The following is a 21,210-nucleotide window of genomic DNA, read 5'->3' as shown; positions in this document are numbered from 1 at the left end:
GCGAGTCGTGCTCTCCCTCGTAAAGACTGGAGACTGGCTCGTCATCCTCAACAACCTCCCAGGGCAGACCTCGGGACTGTCATCAATATAAGAAGTCCGGTGGTCTGGTGCCCAGTCTGCCCCCACGGGACAGGGCGTGTCAAACATTTGCTCGCCCCACCCCGTTATCCTCAAGACTACTCCATCCCCGCCGCCTCTGGTGATTCGGGGGGGCAGTGGTTTCCAGTGAAATGTTAAACGGTCAGTGTTTAAATCCTGCTATCATCCAGGACATAGAACGTCTAACATCCCTTCAACAGGAAGTGTTAAAATTGTCACTCTCAGAGTCTCAGGCAGCGTGTGAACTTCTGCCAGGCGTTTCTGCATGGGTGTTAAGCACGGTAAAAATTTGTAAACTAATTTATTTGTCATCCTCCTTGTTTGAACGGCGTGGTCTCCACTTCCGTGAAGGCGGAGTTGGCGTTCGTACTGTCACAAGTGACAGCAGTTACTTCCTGGTCCCCAGTAGGGTGGTGGGGTGTCCAATCTCAGATCTTCGAGTCTTAAACCGTGAAGCAGTTAAAGTACTCAAAGTCAAGATGTTACAGTGAAGGCGGTCGTGTCGCATATTCAACATTGTGATTGGATTCGGCACGATTGATCCGAAGGACGCATGTATTCGCATATAAAGTCTGCCTCAACACAGGAAGTTCCTGAGGTTCGCTTTGGGGGCAAAAGCTGACCAATTTCAGGTCTTCCATTTGGCTAGCCTTGTAACCGCACGTATACAAAATGTATGGATGTATTACCGGCTCCATTGGGATTCCGGGGCATTCAAATTTTGAATTACAGAGGCGATTGCTAAAATTAGCACAATCACATGAGATGGTGCTTCAACACAGTGTGTTGGCTCATCTAGTTTCTCTAGGGTTGAGACTCAACACCAAGAAAAGTGTTCTTTCTCCTGCCCAGACAACGACTTTATCTAGGGTTTGTTCGGTTTTTGGTCACAAGGTGGGCACAACGGTTTCCCGCTTGAATCAAGACCATTCAGTATTCCCTGAGCAAAGTCAGGCTAGACCAAGATCTTACTGATCATCAGCACCAGAGTGTTAGGTCTAATAGCATCAGCATCCACGGGTTTCCCTTTGGGGTTGTTGCACATAAGACCGTTTCAGTTGTGGCTCAAAGCCAGAGGACTTAGGGCCAATCCTCAGGCAAATAAAGTGGCGCACCATGTGGCTTCGTACACTAACTATGTGGTTCAGACCCCGGTTTTTGCCTTGGGTCCCACTCTAGGCGTACCTTGTCGTCGCAAGTTGCTAACGACGGACGCTTCCCTGACGGGCTGGGGTGCGGCCTTAAGTGGTCGTCCAGCCCAACGGGAATGGGAGGGTCATCAACTCAGTTGGCACATCAACTGCCTCGAGTTGACGGCTGTATTTCTGGCCCTGAAATACTTTCTCCCCCAATTGAGGGGCTGTCATGTCCTAGTGCGGGTGGACAGTACAGCTAAATATCTCATATATAATCACCAGGGGGGTCTGTGCTCACGCTATCAGAATAGCGAGACAGATTTTTCTCTGGGCTCAGAACAAGTTCCTGTCACTCAAGCAGTGTACATTCAAGGGCGGTTGAATGTGGGAGCAGATTTACTGTCCAGACAGAGTTACAGATGGGGGGGGTGCAAACTCCACCCAGAAGTAGTCAAGCAGATCTGGATCAGATTTTACAGAGCGGACCACAGGGAGTGGATCTCTTCGCCTCTTCTCAGACAGCGCAATGTCCCTGCTTCTCTCTGTCACCAACGCGCTGCGTTGGTCGAACAGGGGTTGGTTCTCGGAGATAGTGTCTCTCCTCAACGGCTCGCCTTGGGCGATTCCGGCGAGGAGGGACCTTCTGTCTCAGGCAGAGGGCACGATATTCCATGCCAGGCCCGACCTGTGGAACCTTCATGTTTGGCCCCTGAAGGGCACCAACTGAGGGACACGGGCCTGCAGTTATTAAGACCATCCTAAGTGCTAGAGCTTCCTCCACTCGGAAAGTTTATGCTAATAAATGGGGTGTCTTTGAAAGGTGGTGTACGACACAATGTAGATTCAGTCAACTGCCAGGTAACTTCAGTTCTGGATTTTCTGCAAGAAAAGTTGTCATCAGGCACCTGCCCCTCCACTCTCAGGGTTCATGCGGCCGCTCTTTCGGCTTGCCACGCTTTGGTGGATGGGGTGCCGCTCGGGAGACATCCTCTACTCGCTCGCTTCATTCGTGGGGTAGGCGGTTGAGGCCACCTGTTAGAACCAAGATCCCTTCATGGGACGTAGATTTAGTCTTCGAGGGTCTGGTTGAGACCCCCTTTGAAACATTAGCTTGCCCCTCCACTCTCAGGGTTTATGTGGCCGCTCTTTTGGCTTGCCATGCCCTGGTGGATGGGGTGCCGCTTGGGAGGCATCTTCTGCCTGCTCACTTTGTTGTGCCAGGCAGTTGTGGCCTCCATTAAGAGCCAAGATCCCTTCATGGGACTTAGTTTTAGCCCTCGAGGGTCTGGTTGAGACCCCCTTTGAACCTCTAGAATCAGCGTCTGACGAACTTCTGACTCTAAAGATGGTTTTTCTTATGGCTATAACTTCTCTGAAAAGAATTGGGGACATGCAGGCTCTGTCAATATTGCCATCCTGCTTAGACTTTGCCCCAGGTTTGGTGAAAGTGATTTTGCATCCCCACCCTGACTACCTGCCTAAGGTTCCTTTGTCGACTGTACATCCTGTCACTCTTGAAACCTTCTGCCCTCTGCCGTTCACAACGCCGGATCAGGAGAAACTTCATAGACTGTGTCCAGTCCATGCTCTTCAGGCCTACGTCCACCGCACTAGCCAGTGGCGTAAGTCAGAGCAACTGTTTGTTTGCCATGGGGGCCGTAACAGAGGTTCTGCCACCATCAAACAATGTCACATTGGGTCAGGGATGCTACTACTCTTGCCTATGCGGTGCACGGTCAAGCTTCACCTATAGGATTAAGGGCTCACTCCACCAGGGGAGTCGCCTCTTCTACAGCGTTAGCAAGGGGTGCTCCCTTACAAAGTGTTTGTGATGCGGCAGGTTGGTCCTCTCCGCACAGATTCTTAAGACTTTATAGCTTGGATGCTCATGCCACTCTGGGCTCTCATGTCCTTGAGTCGACATCACAGGCTAATGCCTGAGGCTTTTTGCGTTCTTGTGCACACCTACACAACCGTAAGGGGTCCAGGCACCATCAAGCACGGCGGCGTGGGTATTCTCGTTCCCATTTGCATAAGCTAAATGCAGCATTGAGTGTAGCTTTTGAAAGGGAACACTTGGGGTTACTTGACTGTAACCCTGTTCCCTGATAAAGCGGAACGAGATGCTGCATTGCTAGGCCGTGCTGATGATGCTTCAGGACTGGTCTTCAAACAAAGAAGATCTGGTTTGCTCCAGCTGAAGCTCATCTATTTATAGCCTCGTGCACCAGGTGCGCCTATGACGTCACCGGCCGAGGCTATAAATACCTCCGGGTCAATTTCATTGACGTGTTTTCACACTATTTTCACAGCTGGTTATGTCAAAGACATTTCCCATTTGCATAAGCTTATGCAGCATCTCGTTCCGCTTTATCAGGGAACAGGGTTACAGTCAAGTAACCCCAAGTGTTTTGTAAGATTCCCCTCTCCGTTTAACATATTTTGTTGGACAGTCCTGGGTTAAAGAATGCTCTTTTATCAAGTTATTTCACTTAAGAACCTATTTAGTAAGATTATGCATGAAAAGGTTTTGGGGTTTTTTTTATCATAAGTTGATTTTTAAAAAAATCTTGTATATGACATGTTTGTTTGCTTGGTTTTATTGTATTTATATGATATTTGTATTTTTGTAATTACATTTTTTCCATGAATATAGCCTTAGCTGCTGACATGGCATTAAATAAAACAATCTGTATTCCATTATTTTATTTATATTATTAAGATGTCTGCATTAGAGTAAACTCTAATCGGTGCAAACATTAAACTTTGCTGAAATTAAAAATCTTGATTTGGTCTCTACACTTCGTTCTGGTAACTCTGCTAAACTATAATTACTAAAACTAAAACTGAAACTAAATATATAAAAACTAAATAAAAATGTGTTTACAAAATAAAAACTAAACTAAAACTAGCAAAATAATTTATTAAACTAACTAAAACTAAACTGAAATTTGTTGCAAAATCGAAAACGATAATAAAATAAAAACTAATTTAAAAATGCAAAACTATAATAACCTTGGTACCTACAGGCCCGGGAGGGGAGACACGGTTTCCCCCTGGATGTGGAGTTAGGGCACAGTTGCATAGGAACGGCCCATTCCACGGGAGGAACCTGCTTGTACCCCTTTGCAGGTCCGCCATCGAGGGTGGTGAGGGAGGAGGATCCACTGGGCTGGTTTCAGGCAGTAAAAGGTGCCGTCCACGACCTAGTGAGCTCCTTGTGCACCTCTGGGAAGAAAGGAGGCAATGAGAACCAGCACGGGCCACCCCGAGAAACCAATCGTCCAACCTTGATGGTTCGGGACACGGTGGAGGGTTCCACACGAGCCCGACTCTCTCAGCGGCCCGGGAAAGCATGGCCATCATCTCTGGATCAGTATCGGGCACAGCGAATCTTCCCGAAGGAGCCCCCTGCGCCGACACGTCATCTCCAGACAAATCTGACCCTCCCTCCGATGCAGTGATGGACATCTGGTCCTCGAGAGGAGACCCGAAGGATACGGATAGTGCACATCTCGTGGATGGCCCATATCTCGTGGATGGCCCACCGCGTTCCAACGGCAGCTCTACTGGCTGCGGAGTGTGAGAGGGATGAGGGTTCATAATGAGGGTTAATAATCCTGATCTCTGAAAGGAGGAGGGCAAAAGCCTTGCAAGATTACAGGTCATGGCACCTTGGTAGGCACCTTAGGGACAGAACCCCCCCAACAAACATTTGTGGACTAGCCACAACAGCAGCTCATTGCACAATTATTTATTTACCTCCAACTCTCTTTGCAGAACACACAATCCTTGCTTCCCGCGCAGAGGTTAAATTGGGCCGGAGCGCAGCTCCGCCTCCTCAGGTTCTCAACACACCCTGCTGGAGCTCAGCTCCATCTCCTTTAGCACGAAATATTGTTATTAGACTTTAATTATTGTTTGTCTCCTGGCAAATACAGGCTACGTGGAATTATCAGACGTCATTATGCATTAATCGCTGCGTTCTCTGGTTCAGCACCGCGCTCACAGCCATCAAGGTAAAACCGTCACAATTCTAACAGTGAGTTACCATGGAAATCCGTGAACAGCTAGAGCAGCGGTCGGGAACCTGTGGCTCGCCAGGTCTCTCACACTTTACCAACATATCTAACATTTACTAATATGATCGATAAAAAGATTAGACACACACATCAAGAGAGAGATCTGTTCTCTGCAGAAAAAAGCAGCCAATTACAATTCCCTTGTTGTACAGCCTACCGAAGTTAATGACAAGTTTATGATTATAATATTCAAGTTGTGTGTTCAGTGCTGTTCGCGAGTGTCACAATAAAATAAATAATAAAAGCATGATAAGTCACGAAAGACAACTGAATTACTGACGGGATGCTGTGCGCGCGCTCCGAGCGCAACAAGGACAAATGGAGAAGCATACTAGCCTTTGTCTTCGATTGCGCGCCTAAACGGCCAAATAAACACAGAAATATATCAAAATGCCAAGTCGAGTATTCACATAAACATAGTAGATCTAAGCACTGTGGGCGTTCACACACACAAAGAGGATTTATACTCATCAGTTGGTCAACCTCACAGTGAAAGGCCTGCACAATTCATTCCATATTGCAACTTATTTATTGTTTGCTGCATAATTGTTTGTTTTTAGTTATGGACCTAATAATTATTACTGTTGACATTTTATTTTAAAAAAAAAAGCTATTTAATAATAATTTTATATATTTTTTTACTGTGGCTCTTTTGGAAAAATGCATTTACCAAAAATGAAAAAAAAAAAAAAGGCTCTTTGGTCAAAAAAAGTTCCCAACCCTTTTCAGGGACACAGACGAAAATGAAAAGACTACAGTCAAAGCTCATCTTTAGGGGGGTATTGTCAAATAATCTACTGCCCACTGACATGGTTTTGAAAGCTATTTATTTTTAATGGACATAAAATGCACATATGTAGATCAGAGAAATCAAAATTTTCTCAGGGGAGCATTCCCCCAAACCCCCCTAACTACCTCAAAATCGGGACCTCACTGATTTTAAAAACCCCGCCTATGGCTCTAAGTGAACTGTAAAGTATTTATCTTTGTTTGAATAACTACTCAACCCTACCTTACACATTAATACTGGAAAAAGGGCCCCTTTGGTGTAAAAACACATTAAGTCTTTTTCCGGCGCGATTTTGAATGACCATTCAATGTAAATAAGGCCTCCCCCCCTACAAAAGCCAATTTAACCACTGTTCCCGCGTCTCCTCAATCATTAGGTCGTCCAGGAGTCATTGACTTTATGTCAGCTGTTACGCATTCATTCCTTCAGAATGCCGGAGGTATTTTTTCCCCAAAGCATCCTAGGACACAGTGTGAGTTCCCATTCGAAAGGGAATGTCTGGGTGACAAATGTAACTCTTGTTCCCTGAGAAGGGGAATGAGACACTGCATCTCGTTGCCATGCTTCGGGTATGCCTGCCCACGTCTCTTTCAGACAAAAGAAGTTGGGGACGTGTACTACAGGCACCCTTTTATACTCTGGTTGTACTGGCAGAGACACGTGCTTCAGACACCGGTCACGCTGGAGGCATTCCCCAAAGCATCCTAGGACACAGTGTCTTGTTCCCCTTCTCAGGGAAACAGGGTTACATTTGGAATTGAGACATTTTGCTCTGCTTTTTGATATCATGAATAGCAGATATGATGCAAATAATATTCCAGAGAGTCTGTGTCATTTTTTGGCTTTAGAAATAGTTATAGTCCCATCTGTTTTTAACCCACTAATCTATGAATTAATCTATTTAGGTTTTCCTATATTTTACTTCCTTTATATTTTACTTCAAATTTGCTTAAAATGATACAGCTATTTTACATGTAAACCAATAATGTGAATATTGCCAATAATCAGACGTAATAGAATCTCACAAAGAAAACCTTTAATCCATTATAAATGATGAAACCACTGGTTTAGATGTGTTTTTATTTATGTATTATTTATTTTTAAATATGCTGCCTTCGAGCCCTTCTAGCATACATTAACCTTTTTGTTGGTTCCCAGGTATTTGGCCATCCTTATTTTTCCAGAAATGCTCTTAAAGGTGTTATCAGTGTTTCACATCATTTAATAGTGCACTATGATCATGTCACACAAAGTTGTCAGCAGGAACTCAGTTTTCTTCAGCAGTTAGATTTGTGCCTAAAACTAAGCCTCATCAAATTCCAGACTTAAATAGGATAGTTGATGTAAAACTGTAGGTCAACAACAACAGCAACAACAACAAAACATTCCTATTTCTTCAGTTTACTTTTACATTTTGTTGTGATTTTCATCTTGGGCGAGCTATATCATTAAAAGAAAAAAAGGCCTCCAGAGCGTATTGAATATCCCCTAGGTTTTATTCGAGTCTCAGAAAACTGAGCTAGTTATTTATAAGTACGTGAGTAGCCAGAGTACTTCCACTTAATGAATGTGCAGGATCACAACAAGGCAATTCAGTGGTAATTGTTGACTGGTGTTAACTCTTATTGTATTTTAAAAGCATGTGTCCCATATCTTTACATCTTTATATTTTCAAATTGAAGAGAAGATGTCAGTTAACTTGAGATAGTTGTTTTTAATTGCAACATTTTGAGCGAATTTTGCATACAGACAAATTTAAAAACTTAACTATATGATGGATAATATGACACATTTTGCAACCTACACTCTGATGGAACCACAAGATGCTAAATCATACATGTATATTTATTTCACCTGCTTTTTTTCCCTCTATGTTATGATACTGTTTGTGAACATTTGGCTTATTGTGGTCATTGTCTTGGAGAGAGCCCTTCATAAACCAATGTACATTTTTCTGTGCAATCTCTGTGTAAATGACCTTTATGGAACAGCAGCATTTTATCCTAAGTTCTTGCATGATTTAATATTGAATTCATATATAATTCCATCTTACATGTGTGCATTCCAGGCATTTGTTGTTTATACTTATGTTATGTGTGAATTTTCTACATTAGTAGCAATGGCATATGATAGACATGTGGCCATATGTCAGCCTTTAGACTATCACTCAAAGATGAACAAATATTCATGCAGCATATTAATTGTCTTATGTTGGTTCATGCCATTTCTTATTATGTTCATTGCAGTTTTCTTGTCAAATAGGTTGGTAATATGTAAAAATCATATTGACAAATTGTATTGTGACAACTGGTCAATTGTAAAACTCTCATGTGGATCAACCTTTGTCAATAACCTTTATGGATTTATTTTTATTTCATTGTATTTTGGCCTTGTGATTGTAATTATAGTGTCCTATATTAAACTTATCATTGCATGTAAAGCATCATTGGAGTGCAGAAGGAAATTCTGGCAGACGTGTGTGCCTCATGTAATTTCATTGACAAATCTCACTGTCGCAATACTTTTTGATAACATCTATAACAGATATGGATCGACTGATTTCCCTGTGAACCTGCGTAATTTTTTGGCTTTAGAAATGATTATCGTGCCGCCACTTTTCAACCCTGTAATCTATGGCTTAAAATTAACAGAAATTCGCAAAAGAATCATAAAATCATGCATGAATTGTACTAAAAAATGACAGTATGAAGTATGTTGTATGCTGTAGTGTATTCTGTTAGGGGGGGAAATGGAAAACTGTTAACTGTTCCCCTTGCTTTGTAAAATAAAAGTAAAATGAGTGATGCTTCATTAATTCTCATTATGCTGCATATCCATTTAATATTTTAGTAAGTGCACTGAACTTTCACAATCACAAAATACATCTTGTCAAGGTGTTCATTGGGACTTGTATCACCCTGAAGGGGTTTATTTTGTAATGACTACCTGACTGTATTTTCACCCCATTACACAACTACTTATCAAATCCACAAAAAAAATCATGGATATGAAATATTGATTTGAGTTTAAATATGTAAAAAAAAAAAAATGTCTTGCTTGTAGATTAGTTTCCACTTAGAAATCAGCAAGATGAACACTGCAACACTATTGAAATATTAAGTTATACATACAAATTGGGTATTAATCAGCAATCCCAATTTACTTTTTCTAGTTAGGTGACATTATATAATAATAATAATAATAACTTTATTTTCTATAGTGCCTTTAAATGAGCTTCTGAAAGCATGTTACAAGGTAAAAATACAAAATAAATCAACAATAGTAAAATGTTTTTGTCACATCCACCAGCTGGAGTGCCCTTGATTTCTACTAGAGGGCACTTCTCCAGTCTCCTTGGCTTTCCCACTTCCATCTGTGTCATTACCCTTGTTAACTCGGTCTATATGGCTGTTTCTCAATATGCGTTCTTTATGTCATATACACCGATCAGGCATAACATTATGACCGGTAAAGTGAATAACAATGATTATCTCTTCATCACGGCACCTGTTAGTGATATATTAGGCAGGAAGTGAACATTTTGTCCTCAAAGTTAATGTGTTAGAAGCAGGAAAAATGGGCAAGCGTTAGGATTTGAACAAGTTTGACAAGGGCCAAATTGTTATGGCTAGATGACTGGTTCAGAGCATCTCCAAAACTGCAGCTCTTGTGGGGTGTTCCTGGTCTGGTCAGTATCTATCAAAAGTGGTCCAAGGTAGGAACAGTGGTGACCTGGCGACAGGGTCATGGGTGGTCAAGGCTCATTGATGCACGTGGGGAGCGAAGGCTGGCCTGTGATGTCCGATCAAACAGAATCGGACTGCTACTGTAGCTCAAATTGCTCAAGAAGTTAATGCTGCTTCTGATAGAAAGGTGTCAGGAATATACAGTGCATGGAAGTTTGTTGCGTATGGGCAGGGCCTGAAATTAACTTTTTTAACCACCAACCACTGTGTTCAATCAGCTTTGACATATTTAAATTTGCATATCTTTGATATTTTTACCTTTTATAAAGGGCTTTTTTTCCATAATCTTATTAAATATAGGCTATGCTTCAGCTTTCAGTTTATATTCTTAGATTTGATCTATAAATTAGAATAAGACACTAAAAAGCTGTTACCAATCAAATTAAATAATTTACACTGAAAAATTACAACTGCATTAAAAAATGTTATGAGATTGTTTTAAATATTTTTGAATATACAAATAAGAAATGTTGGAAAGAATGTTTAAACATGAAACATAACCATCAGTAGGTGGCGGCAGGTGACCATCTTAGTGAGTGAGTCATTGAGTCAATTAGTTGAAACGGCTGATTCCTTCAAGAATGAGGCAGTCGTTTATGAATAGGCAGTGGTGGAATGCTTAAGTATTTTTCACGTATCTGTACTTTACTTAAGTAGAATCAATAGTGCATACTTTTTTTTTTTAATTCGTTACATTTTACAGCAATTATTATACTTTCTACTCCACTACATTTCTACAAGGTTTCGTTATATTTTCGTTACATTTTCTGATCAGTTTCAGAGCTCGAAATTAATGCTGGTCCGGGACAAGTGGATTTTTTGAAGGGGCAATTGAAAGAGAAATTTACATGCCCTACCAGACAAGCTGATTAAAACGTCAATAACAAAAATAATCAGGGAATCACCAAAATGCAAGAATGATTCTGCATTAATTTAGTGTAAACGGTGATCGATAGCGGATAATATATAATGTATATGAACTGACGGTTACAAGGTTGCGCTGTTGAGGCTCATGCAGCCTCTCGAGGAGAAATAGAAAACAAATGAGCGCCGCTCACACAGAGAAACTCAGTAACATACTGCGGTAAACATTCAAAATGTGAACCATGAGTGCTGTTTTCCTGAATACCATCAGGGCTGAAAATGTGACACTGATTTCTATGACAGTTCAATAAACAATTAATTGACATTAAGTCACTTACATTTTAGATGCAATATTGACTGTTTTTGTTCTATTTCAGCAGCAAAAATATTTCCAAGATCACATCAGAAACATAACGCATCTCGCAGCAACAGTGTGTTAGTGAATGATTCAGCGTTTGAATGAATCGGTTGAATCAAAGATTCAATGACCTATTCATAAACGACTGCATCATTCTTGAATGAATCAGCCGTCTGAATGAATCATTTGAATGAATCAACTCAATGATTCCCTCATTAAGACCTGCCTCCACCTTAAACATTAAACATGATTTCCAACATTTCTTATTTGTATTCAAAAATATATTTAAAACAATCTCATAACATTATTTAATGCAGTTGTAATTTTTCAGTGTAAAAATTAAGTTCTAATTTAATTTATTAATCAAATTTAAGAATTTAAAAGGAAAGCTGAAGCATAGCCTATATTTAATAAGATTAGGGGGGGAAATGCAGTTTATAAAAGGTAAAAATATCATAAATATGCAGATTTAAATCAAAGCTGATTGAACACTGGTGAGAATATTGCTTCAGAATAATGATATTTAACTCTGCAGATCACCCTGATATAGATAACCAGAATTGTAAACTCGGCCACAGATGGTAAGCACAATTAAATTAACCCTAAACTAACTTAATTAAAATGCCACAGCCCATACGTTTTCTTTTTTTTCTTTTTTTGAATATAGACATTAAGAGAATAAATTGTTATGCAAGTACTTTTACTTTTAATACTACTTTACTTTTAATAATCAGGTACTTTTTACTTAAGTAGGGTTGTCATTGTGGTACTTCTACTTTTACTAAAGTAAATATGTCTCTGGTTATTTGTACTTTTACTTAAGAGCTGAGATTCAGTACGTCCTCCACCACTGTGAATAGGTCATTGAATCTTTGATTCAACAGATTCATTCAAAACGCTGATTCATTCAGTAACACACTGTTGCTGTGAGATGCGTTATGGTTCTGCCGTGATCTTTGTTTGGAACTATTTTCGCTGCTGAAATCGAACAAAAACATATATTGCATCTAAATATTGCATCTAAATATTGCATCTAAAATGTAAGTCACTTAATGTTAATTAATTGTTTATGGAACTGTCATAGAAATCAGTGTAATTTTTTGTCGTGATGGTATACTATTCAGGAAAACAGCACTCTTGGTTGTGTGATGTTGCTTAACTGTATCTTATGATATAAATATAAAAACTCCACAATTTGTCATTTTAACCGTGTATGTTAGCTGAGTTTCTTTGTGTTAGAGGCGCTCATTTGTTTTCAATTTCTCCTTGAGAGGCTGCGCGAGCGTTGTCAACAGCACAACCTTGTTACCGTCAGTTCATTATACATTACTGTGGCGGAGGGGGCGTGGTTTCGCGAGGTCTGCAGCGGGAGAGAGAGGGCGGAGCCAAGCGGTGAGTAAGTAGGTCAAGTGCAGATCACAAACACCTGTGTCTCATTGCAGTAATTGGCGTGGAGAGACCGCATAAAAGCCGCTGCGGGATGAGGGAAAGGGAGAGAGAGACACCTGGAGACTGGGACTCGAGAGAGAGGACATTATATGCAGAGAGGACCTGCCCAAACCGACGATTGATCCAGAGAAAGAGTTTATGTGAAGTTTATGTTGTGCGATGCACACACCTTTTTGAGGATTGAGCAAAACGAAATAAAAGAGAACTCAGTCCCAGTACGCCGACCCCGTCTTCTTCCTTCCCACACCCACACGAACCTCACTACACTGGTGCCGAAACCCGGGAAGGGAGAAGATCGCCGCCGCCATGCAGACCCCGCCAAAGACGCCACTTGCGGACCTCGTCAACTCGCTCGCCGGTCTTCACCAGGAGCAACATCAGGACCTGCTGGCCGTGAGGGAGGAGCAACAAAAGCATTTTGAAGCCCTCCTTCGCGCCCAGCACGAAGACCGGGAGCTGTTCCGGAGCTGGTTTAGCCAGGGGATTCCAGCCATCCCCCAACCCACCAGCGACTCGGCAGCCACCCTGCACCTCTCGAAGTTGGGCCCGGAGGACGATCCGGAGGCGTTCATCGACCTCTTCGAGAGGTCCGCCGAGTCCCGGGGATGGCCCAAAGCGGACTGGCCGATGCGGCTCCTGCCGCTACTGTCTGGGAAGGCGCAGGTAGCCGCCCACCAACTGCCAGTCCAGAATCTCCTGGCTTATGATGACCTCAAGCGCGCGATTCTACAGTGGGTCCAGTGCCACCGCCCGACGTCGCTGACCCAGGCCATCCAGTTGGCAGAGGATCAGATGGTGGCGTGCCACGGGGTCGGCGAACCCCTTCCTTCTGCCTCTCTCTCTCTCTCTCTCTCTCTCTCTCTCTCTCTCTCTCTCTCTCTCTCTCTCTCTCTTCTTCTCTCCCCAACCCCTCTGTCTCCAAGCCTGTTCCCTTTCCTAGGTCCCGCGGGGGCTCAACACCCCGGCCAGCCCCGCGGTGGAGGATGGGCGGAGCCAGTGACTTACCGGCACCTCCCCGGCGCTACAGAGAGGAGGCGCTACACCGCCGGAACCCTACCCTTCTTCCTCCGCCCCCTCGTTCTCTCCACGCCAAACTGCCGACCTACTTCCGGCCACTAGGGCAGCGGGAAGGTCTGGGCCGGCTTGTTGGCGCTGCGGGGATCCGGGCCATTTTATTGATCGCTGTCCGGTGATGGAGGTCGGGACGCTGGTCCGGGTTCCCGACGCTCCGCAAGCCGCCCCTGATCAAGCTGGATTGTACCTAATACCCGTGAGTATCAAGGGGGGTACGTATCAGGCCTTGGTAGATTCCGGTTGCAACCAGACCTCTATCCACCAAAGCCTGATTCAGCCTAAGGCATTGGGTAACAGCCATATGGTTACGGTGCGTGTGTGCACGGGGAAGTGGTGAGTTATCCGTTAGTGCCCGTCACTATTCAGTTTAGGGGACAAACGCATAGTGTCGAGGTTGCAGTTAACCCGCACCTCCGGCATCCGCTAATTCTGGGAACCAATTGGACAGCTTTTAACAAATTATTGGGGCATTTGTGCGTGGATGCTTCTTGGGGAAAGCGCTCGGAAGGGAAGATGGCGGTTGCTCAGTTGGGGGAGGCGAAACCGGGACCTCTGGCGGCGGTTTCAGGGGAAACGAGCGAGCTGGAGACACCGGTGCTCACAGACCGCGATGACTTTCCCCTGGAACAGTCCCAGGATGACACGCTTAAAAATGCGTTCAATCAGGTCCGTTCCATCGACGGCCATCTCCTCCATCCTGATCAACCACTCTCCTTTCCCTATTTTTCGGTTATAAAAGATAGGTTGTATCGGGTGACCCAAGACGGCCAGTCAAAGAAGGATACAACCCAGTTGTTAATTCCTAAAAGCCGCCGGGAAATGCTTTTTCAGGCGGCTCATTCTAACCCGATGGCCGGGCATTTAGGGCACAAAGCTACGTTAAACCGTCTCATGGCCCGGTTCTTCTGGCCGGGCATTCACGAGAATGTACGCAAGTGGTGTGCGTCGTGTCGTGAATGTCAGTTGGTAAATCCACCGGCCACCCCAAAAGCACCATTGTGCCCACTTCCTCTGATGCAGGTCCCCTTCGAGAGAATTGGTATAGACCTCATCGGGCTATTAGAGCGGTCAGCACGGGGGCATCGCTTTGCATTAGTCCTGGTGGATTATGCAACGCGATACCCGGAAGCAGTTCCGCTCCGCACTATTTTGGCGAAAAGTGTTGCGAGCGCGCTGTTTTCTTTAATCTCCCGGGTGGGAATCCCGAAAGAGATTCTCACTGATCAAGGCACGGCGTTCATGTCACGGACAATCCGCGAACTTTACGAGTTATTGGGCGTTAAATCCGTTCGCACCAGCGTCTATCACCCACAAACAGACGGTCTGGTGGAACGCTTTAATCGCACGTTGAAAACCATGATTTGGAAGTTCGTTCACGAGGACGCCAAAAATTGGGATAAATGGCTAGAACCTCTCTTGTTTGCTGTTCGCGAGGTCCCGCAAGCCTCCACGGGGTTTTCCCCCTTCGAGCTTCTCAATGGGCGTCAGCCTCGGGGGGTGCTGGATGTCCTTAGAGAGACTTGGGAGGACGGACTGTCCGCGAGTAAAAACGAAATTCAGTATGTCCTGGACCTGAGAACAAAACTCCACACTTTGGGACGGCTATCAATGGAGAATTTGTTACAGGCCCAGGACAGACAAAAACAGTTATACAACAGAGGGGCTAGATTACGTCAATTTGCACAGGGAGATAAAGTGCTTGTGTTACTCCCTACCTCTAGCTCTAAATTGCTCGCAAAGTGGCAAGGGCCCTTCGTGGTCACACGGCGAATTGGGGACCTCAATTATGAGGTTGTGCGTTCACATAGGGATGGGGCACGTCAAATTTACCACCTCAACCTCTTAAAAAAGTGGTCGGAGGTGGAGTCAGTGATGTTGGCGACGGTGGTGAGTGGAGAGGAGGATCTTGGGCCAGAGGCGGTTCAAAAGTCCCAATCTCTCGCTCTGGCCCCGGGGGGGGATCACCTCTCGCCGTCCCAACTCACTGACGTAAAAACATTACAGGCCAAGTTTGCCGACGTGTTTTCGCCCCTACCTGGCCACACCGATCTCATTCAACACCACGTTGAGACCGAGCCGGGCGTGGTGGTTCGCAGTCGGCCATACCATTTACCTGAACACAAGAAAAAAGTAGTTCAGACTGAATTAGAGGCCATGCTAGAGATGGGAGTAATAGAAGAGTCCAGCAGTGACTGGGCCAGCCCGATAGTTTTGGTTCCAAAGCCTGACGGCTCGGTCTGGTTCTGTGTGGACTACCGTAAGGTAAACGCGGTGTCGAAATTTGATGCGTACCCAATGCCAAGGGTTGACAAACTGCTTGATCGGCTAGGGACCGCTCGATTTTATTCGACACTGGACTTAACAAAGGGTTATTGGCAGATCCCCTTGTCTCCAATGACCAAAGAAAAAACCGCCTTCACCACGCCGTTTGGATTACACCAATTTGTCACCCTTCCTTTCGGCTTGTTCAGAGCTCCCGCAACCTTCCAGCGTCTGATGGACAGAATTCTCCGGCCGCATGCTGCGTATGCCGCTGCCTATCTCGATGATATCATCATCTATAGCGCAGACTGGCAGCGGCATATGCAGCACCTGCGTGCTGTCCTGAAGTCGCTGAGAAGGGCGGGGCTCACGGCCAACCCGAAAAAGTGTGCGGTTGGGCGGGTGGAGGTAAGGTATCTGAGCTTCCACTTGGGTCATGGTCAGGTGCGTCCCCAAATTGATAAGACCGCGGCAGTTGCGACCTGTCCAAGACCTAAGACCAAAAAGGAGGTCAGACAGTTCCTGGGGCTAGCGGGATATTATAGAAGGTTTGTGCCTAATTATTCGGACCTCGCTAGCCCGCTGACTGATCTGACTAAAAAGGAGGTACCAGATACGCTTCAGTGGACGGAGCGGTGCCAGCAGGCCTTCACCCAGATAAAGGCTGCTCTGTGTGGTGGGCCGCAGTCTGCAGGTTTCTCTGCAGACTGACGCCTCGGACAGAGGGTTGGGCGCAGTCCTGTCCCAGGAGGTGGAGGGTGAAGAGCGGCCGGTGCTGTATATCAGTCGTAAGCTCTCTAAGAGAGAGACGATGTACAGCACCATAGAGAAGGAGTGTTTGGCCATCAGGTGGGCCGTTCTCACCCTTTGCTACTACCTCCTGGGGCGGGAGTTCACCCTCTGTTCGCACCACGCCCCCTTGCAGTGGCTCCACCGCATGAAGGATACCAACGCGCGGATCACCCGTTGGTATCTACCTTTACAGCCTTTTAAGTTCAAGGTGATCCATAGGCCGGGTGCACAAATGGCTGTAGCTGACTTCCTCTCTAAGGGGGGCGGGGGGAGGCTGCAGGCCGGATGGCTCCCCGTCCTGAGTCGGACATTATATGCAGAGAGGACCTGCCCAAACCGACGATTGATCCAGAGAAAGAGTTTATGTGAAGTTTATGTTGTGCGATGCGCACACCCTTTTGAGTATTGAGCAAAACGAAATAAAAGAGAACTCACAAGTCCCAGTACGCCGACCCCGTCTTCTTCCTTCCCACACCCACACGAACCTCACTACAATTACATTATATATTATTATCCACTATCGATCGCCACTTAAACTAAATTAATGCAGACTCATTCTTGCATTTTGGTGATTGTTTTTTGTTGACATTTTAATCTGGCTACTTGTCCGGTCATGTTTGTTCAATTATCCAATCATCATGCGGTTTATTACAGCCACACAGTTCGTGACAGCTATACTGGCTTCTTACATAGCCAGGTTAGTTGCGTTGTTTTTATTCCTGTCAAAAATTTAAATGGCACTACCCTAAATAAGGTCTATGAAATAACGCAAGCAAAACAAAATGTATGTCCCCCATTCATTTTAAGAAGTTTTATCATACTGCTCTATAATTACAATATTTTTGGTTATAAAAGTGGATTGACTATGCCATCACCAAGAATAGCACCGTTCTTGGTCTCCCAGGAAAAATGGCCACACAGAGAAATGATGTCCCACGTGGCATAATTATCCAACGTATGATTATGGTTAATGACCTCTGGCTAAGAAAGATTATTGCACCATCTCTTTATTCTCTTGTCAAGCTATCTGAATCTCTTGCGAAAAAGGCAGTGAAAAAAACAAGTGAAGTGTTTATTTAAAAGTTCATATATCTTTAAACAATGTGTATTTGAATATTTCAAGTTTTTTGCAAGTCAATGCTTGAAGAACTTGAAGGAATCACTTTAAAGGAATCACTCTGATTTGACCCCAGCTGCAAAGCATGCTGGAGAATCAGTCAAAATACATTGATTCATTGACACTTTGTGATGTAGTGTACAGTATAGGCTGCTTGAGATGTGAGAATTAATGTGGTGTGAGGCAGGAGACATGATACAGGGTAGACATCCACAAAACATTTCGCCATGAGCCTGTAGAAGTCAAGCATAGAACACTGCATATACGCTTATAGACATTTTTAAAACTTCACCTTCTCAAATATAATGCTAAGGAAAACTATTGAGAAAGTAGAATAGGTTATAGCTTATGTATGGTATTATTGAAGTGTAATGTAGGCTGAACTCAAAAACAAAGGAGAGCTAGATCCAAATGAATTTTTTTTTTTTTTTTTTAAATAAACAAATCAAACATGAAAACCTGGGGGGTATTCCAGAAAGTAAGGTTAACTTACCATCACATATACTTTGAACTCTCGGTTGATGAACCCATACCTTGCTTACTCAAGGTATGCTGGTTCCAAAAGGTAAGTTCAGACAACCCATAGTATGTTCCCGGTTAACACACAAGACATTCTCAACGAATCGATGATTCAAAATGGAAAAAGACGCTAAGAAAAAGCACGCCATTCTACTTCCTCTTCTTTTGTTTAATGCCGATTTACATAACCTACTTATTGCGCACCGCCACCTACGTATTTGGTGGTTGTGCAATAATTTGTTCAATCTTTTCGTTTAATAAGTAATCTTTATTCACTGAGAATAAAGGATTATATTGTTTGTTTGATGCCAATTAATTGAATGCAGATCCATGTGTGAGATGACAATAAAATAAATATATTTTAATTTAATTTAATTAACATTTAACATGACCTATAATAGTGCTTTAGAATTAATATATAATATTGTATATTATATAGCTGTACACAAATTTGGTCATATTAATGTAACTAAATTAATTAACCAGAGCCGGCCCAAGGCATAAGCGAACTAAGAGGCTGCTTAGGGGCCCCCTAGAGCACATGAAATTACTTGTTGTTGCGTGTTACTTTATGATGATTGAAATCGAGAAATGGCCTTAAACAATTAGGCTACTAAATAAACTGCAAAATGTTATGTTTTCTAATATATGCAGCACGGATTGATAATGACTGAGCTGCACCAGCTCGCGGCACCATCGGCTGGATACTATTAGCTTGTTAGCCAGGGTTCAAAGTGCACAGGCATGATGGCAGACATGATGTAAGCAACACCGCTACAACTAATAAAACACCGAGGGGCCCCCAAATAAAATTCTACTTAGGGCCCCGTAAAAGCTTGTGCCGGCCCTGATATAACACATCTGAAAACCTCTTAAGCAATCTAAACCTGGAACATAACCTGCTCCTTACTCTTAAACATACCTGGGTATGTCAAATAACCTGCTTTCTGGAATACCCCCCAGGAATAGAATGAGTGCACCAAACATAACATAATGTAGGACCACAAGAAAAGGGGTATAAATACACAAAGGCTAGCAGGCTGACAAGGGACAGGTGTAGGTGATTAGTAGTCATGGAAACAAATGAGGGTAACTATGGAAACAAACAAGGTAGACAATGTGTCCATTCACTGTAAAAAAATAAAAAAAAATAAAATCCGGTCTCCAATTGAAAGTTTTCTAGTGACCGATCACATCTAAATTTTTCAGTTGGCCAAATTGAATTTCTGTGAATTGATGCAATTTAATTCACAGAAATTCAATTTGGCCAACTAAAATATTTTGATGTGATCAGTCTCTAGAAAATTTTTAATTTTACAGTGTTAACTCCATTTCATTTCTTGGATTTTTGCACTCTTGAAGGGCACTTTGGGAAGGGGACGCCATTAGTAGGAGCGTTATAAATGAGTGAACAAATGAATCCCTTCACAAAGGGCCCTTCAACAGGTCTGTTAGCGAAAGGAACATACAATGTCATTTCAAGGAAGTAATTTAATCATTTATGCTCATGTTCTGCCCTTCGGAATGAGTAGGGCATCGGGATGCTCACTTCCATTTGGAATTTGCCCCCAATTTGTGCATCCTTGTTTCTTTTCCTTGTTTCCTTTCCTCGTGTCTCAGCTTCACCCTCTGTAGGATGCAAAAAAATAAGGAAATAAGGAATCGAAGGAAAACTTATTTGTACATTGGAATATTCTTGATCACTCAAGAGTAAGTTCACAGTGTCATCAGCTGCACTCAAGGGTTCTGTCCTTAAAGTTTGTTTATGTAAGAAATTCATAATAAATAATAATTACGCAAGATTTCCCCGTCGAAATATGTGAGATGTATGGTTTCTTTAAACTGCAAAAATAAAGTATAAATTAAAATGATTGCGACAGATGTGAAGGGGGAGGAGAATTTATATATGCGTCAGGTTTCTCTGCAAGAAAGACCTGGAGCATAGCTCCTCTTGAAGCTAATTGCAACTTTTTTATCTTGCAATTCAGACTTTATAACACAATTATATCTTACAATTATGATAGAATAAACAAACACTTTTTCTCAGAATTGTGAGATATAAACTTGCAATTGCGAATTATTAAGTCCGAATTGTGAGTTTAAAATTACCTTTTTTATTCCATGGCTGAAGCAAGCTTCCATATATGAATAATAAACTTGGAATCATGAGGGGAAAAAAGTAAAAATGTGAGATTTAAACAACTTGCAATTGTGGGTTATAAAGTCTGAATTGTAATAAATATAAACTCGCAATTGTAAGCTATAAGTGCAGTAAATGGTAAAACAATTTCCGCTACAGACCAGTGCATTTATAGTTATGACAATAAATTAAATAATATGGTTCTTCAAATAATAAATTAATATAATATTAAATATCTGTCTTCAATATCAAGCAGCGGTCGGCCTACAGCTACAAATAACTGGTAGTGAATGTCAACGGAAGTCAGACACATTACATTTACAAATTGCCACGGCTGCTCTTACGTGAAAAATAAGATGAATAAATATAATTTATGCCCTCCACATATTTTAAGCATTTTTAGTCCTTAAAAATGCTGTATTGCAAAGAAATATGCAAGACGTAAGTTCTTAGAATAACTCTAAGGTACCCCTGGGGTTTATTTGTTAGAAACTCACAGACATGTTGCCACTAGCAAACACGTTATTTATAGGCTTGTCAGTTGTCATTACAGCCTCCAAATCTTGACTGAGACCATGCACTGCAAGATTTGAATTTTGACGTAAGGTAATGATTGAATGGTTTTAAAAATCTTCAGAAATCTTCTCTGTCTCTGTCTCTGATGTGGATTATTTTCTTATATGATGCTCACTTATTTTAGATAGCTGTTGATTTTAATTGTCAGTTGGTGAACGTAACGAATCACAATACATTTTAAAATTGTATAGTTACATCAATAGAAC

General features: G+C 42.9%; 1 protein-coding gene across 1 annotated transcript; it reads left to right on the top strand.

Annotated features, from left to right (window-relative positions):
• Positions 1-7,881: 7,881 nt before the first annotated feature.
• LOC307137097 (olfactory receptor 52D1-like) lies at positions 7,882-8,808 on the top strand (the record flags this gene model as incomplete). The annotated part of the gene is made up of 1 exon (XM_079834575.1): positions 7,882-8,808. One exon carries the CDS (start codon positions 7,882-7,884, stop codon positions 8,806-8,808), a length of 927 nt encoding a protein of 308 aa, XP_079690701.1.
• Positions 8,809-21,210: the final 12,402 nt, after the last annotated feature.

This window comes from Gobio gobio (assembly GCF_949357685.1).
Source record: "Gobio gobio genome assembly, chromosome: 14".
Lineage (NCBI taxonomy): Eukaryota > Metazoa > Chordata > Actinopteri > Cypriniformes > Gobionidae > Gobio > Gobio gobio.
Note: the sequence above shows the minus strand (reverse complement) of the source record. Positions and strands in the feature narration are given on the sequence as shown.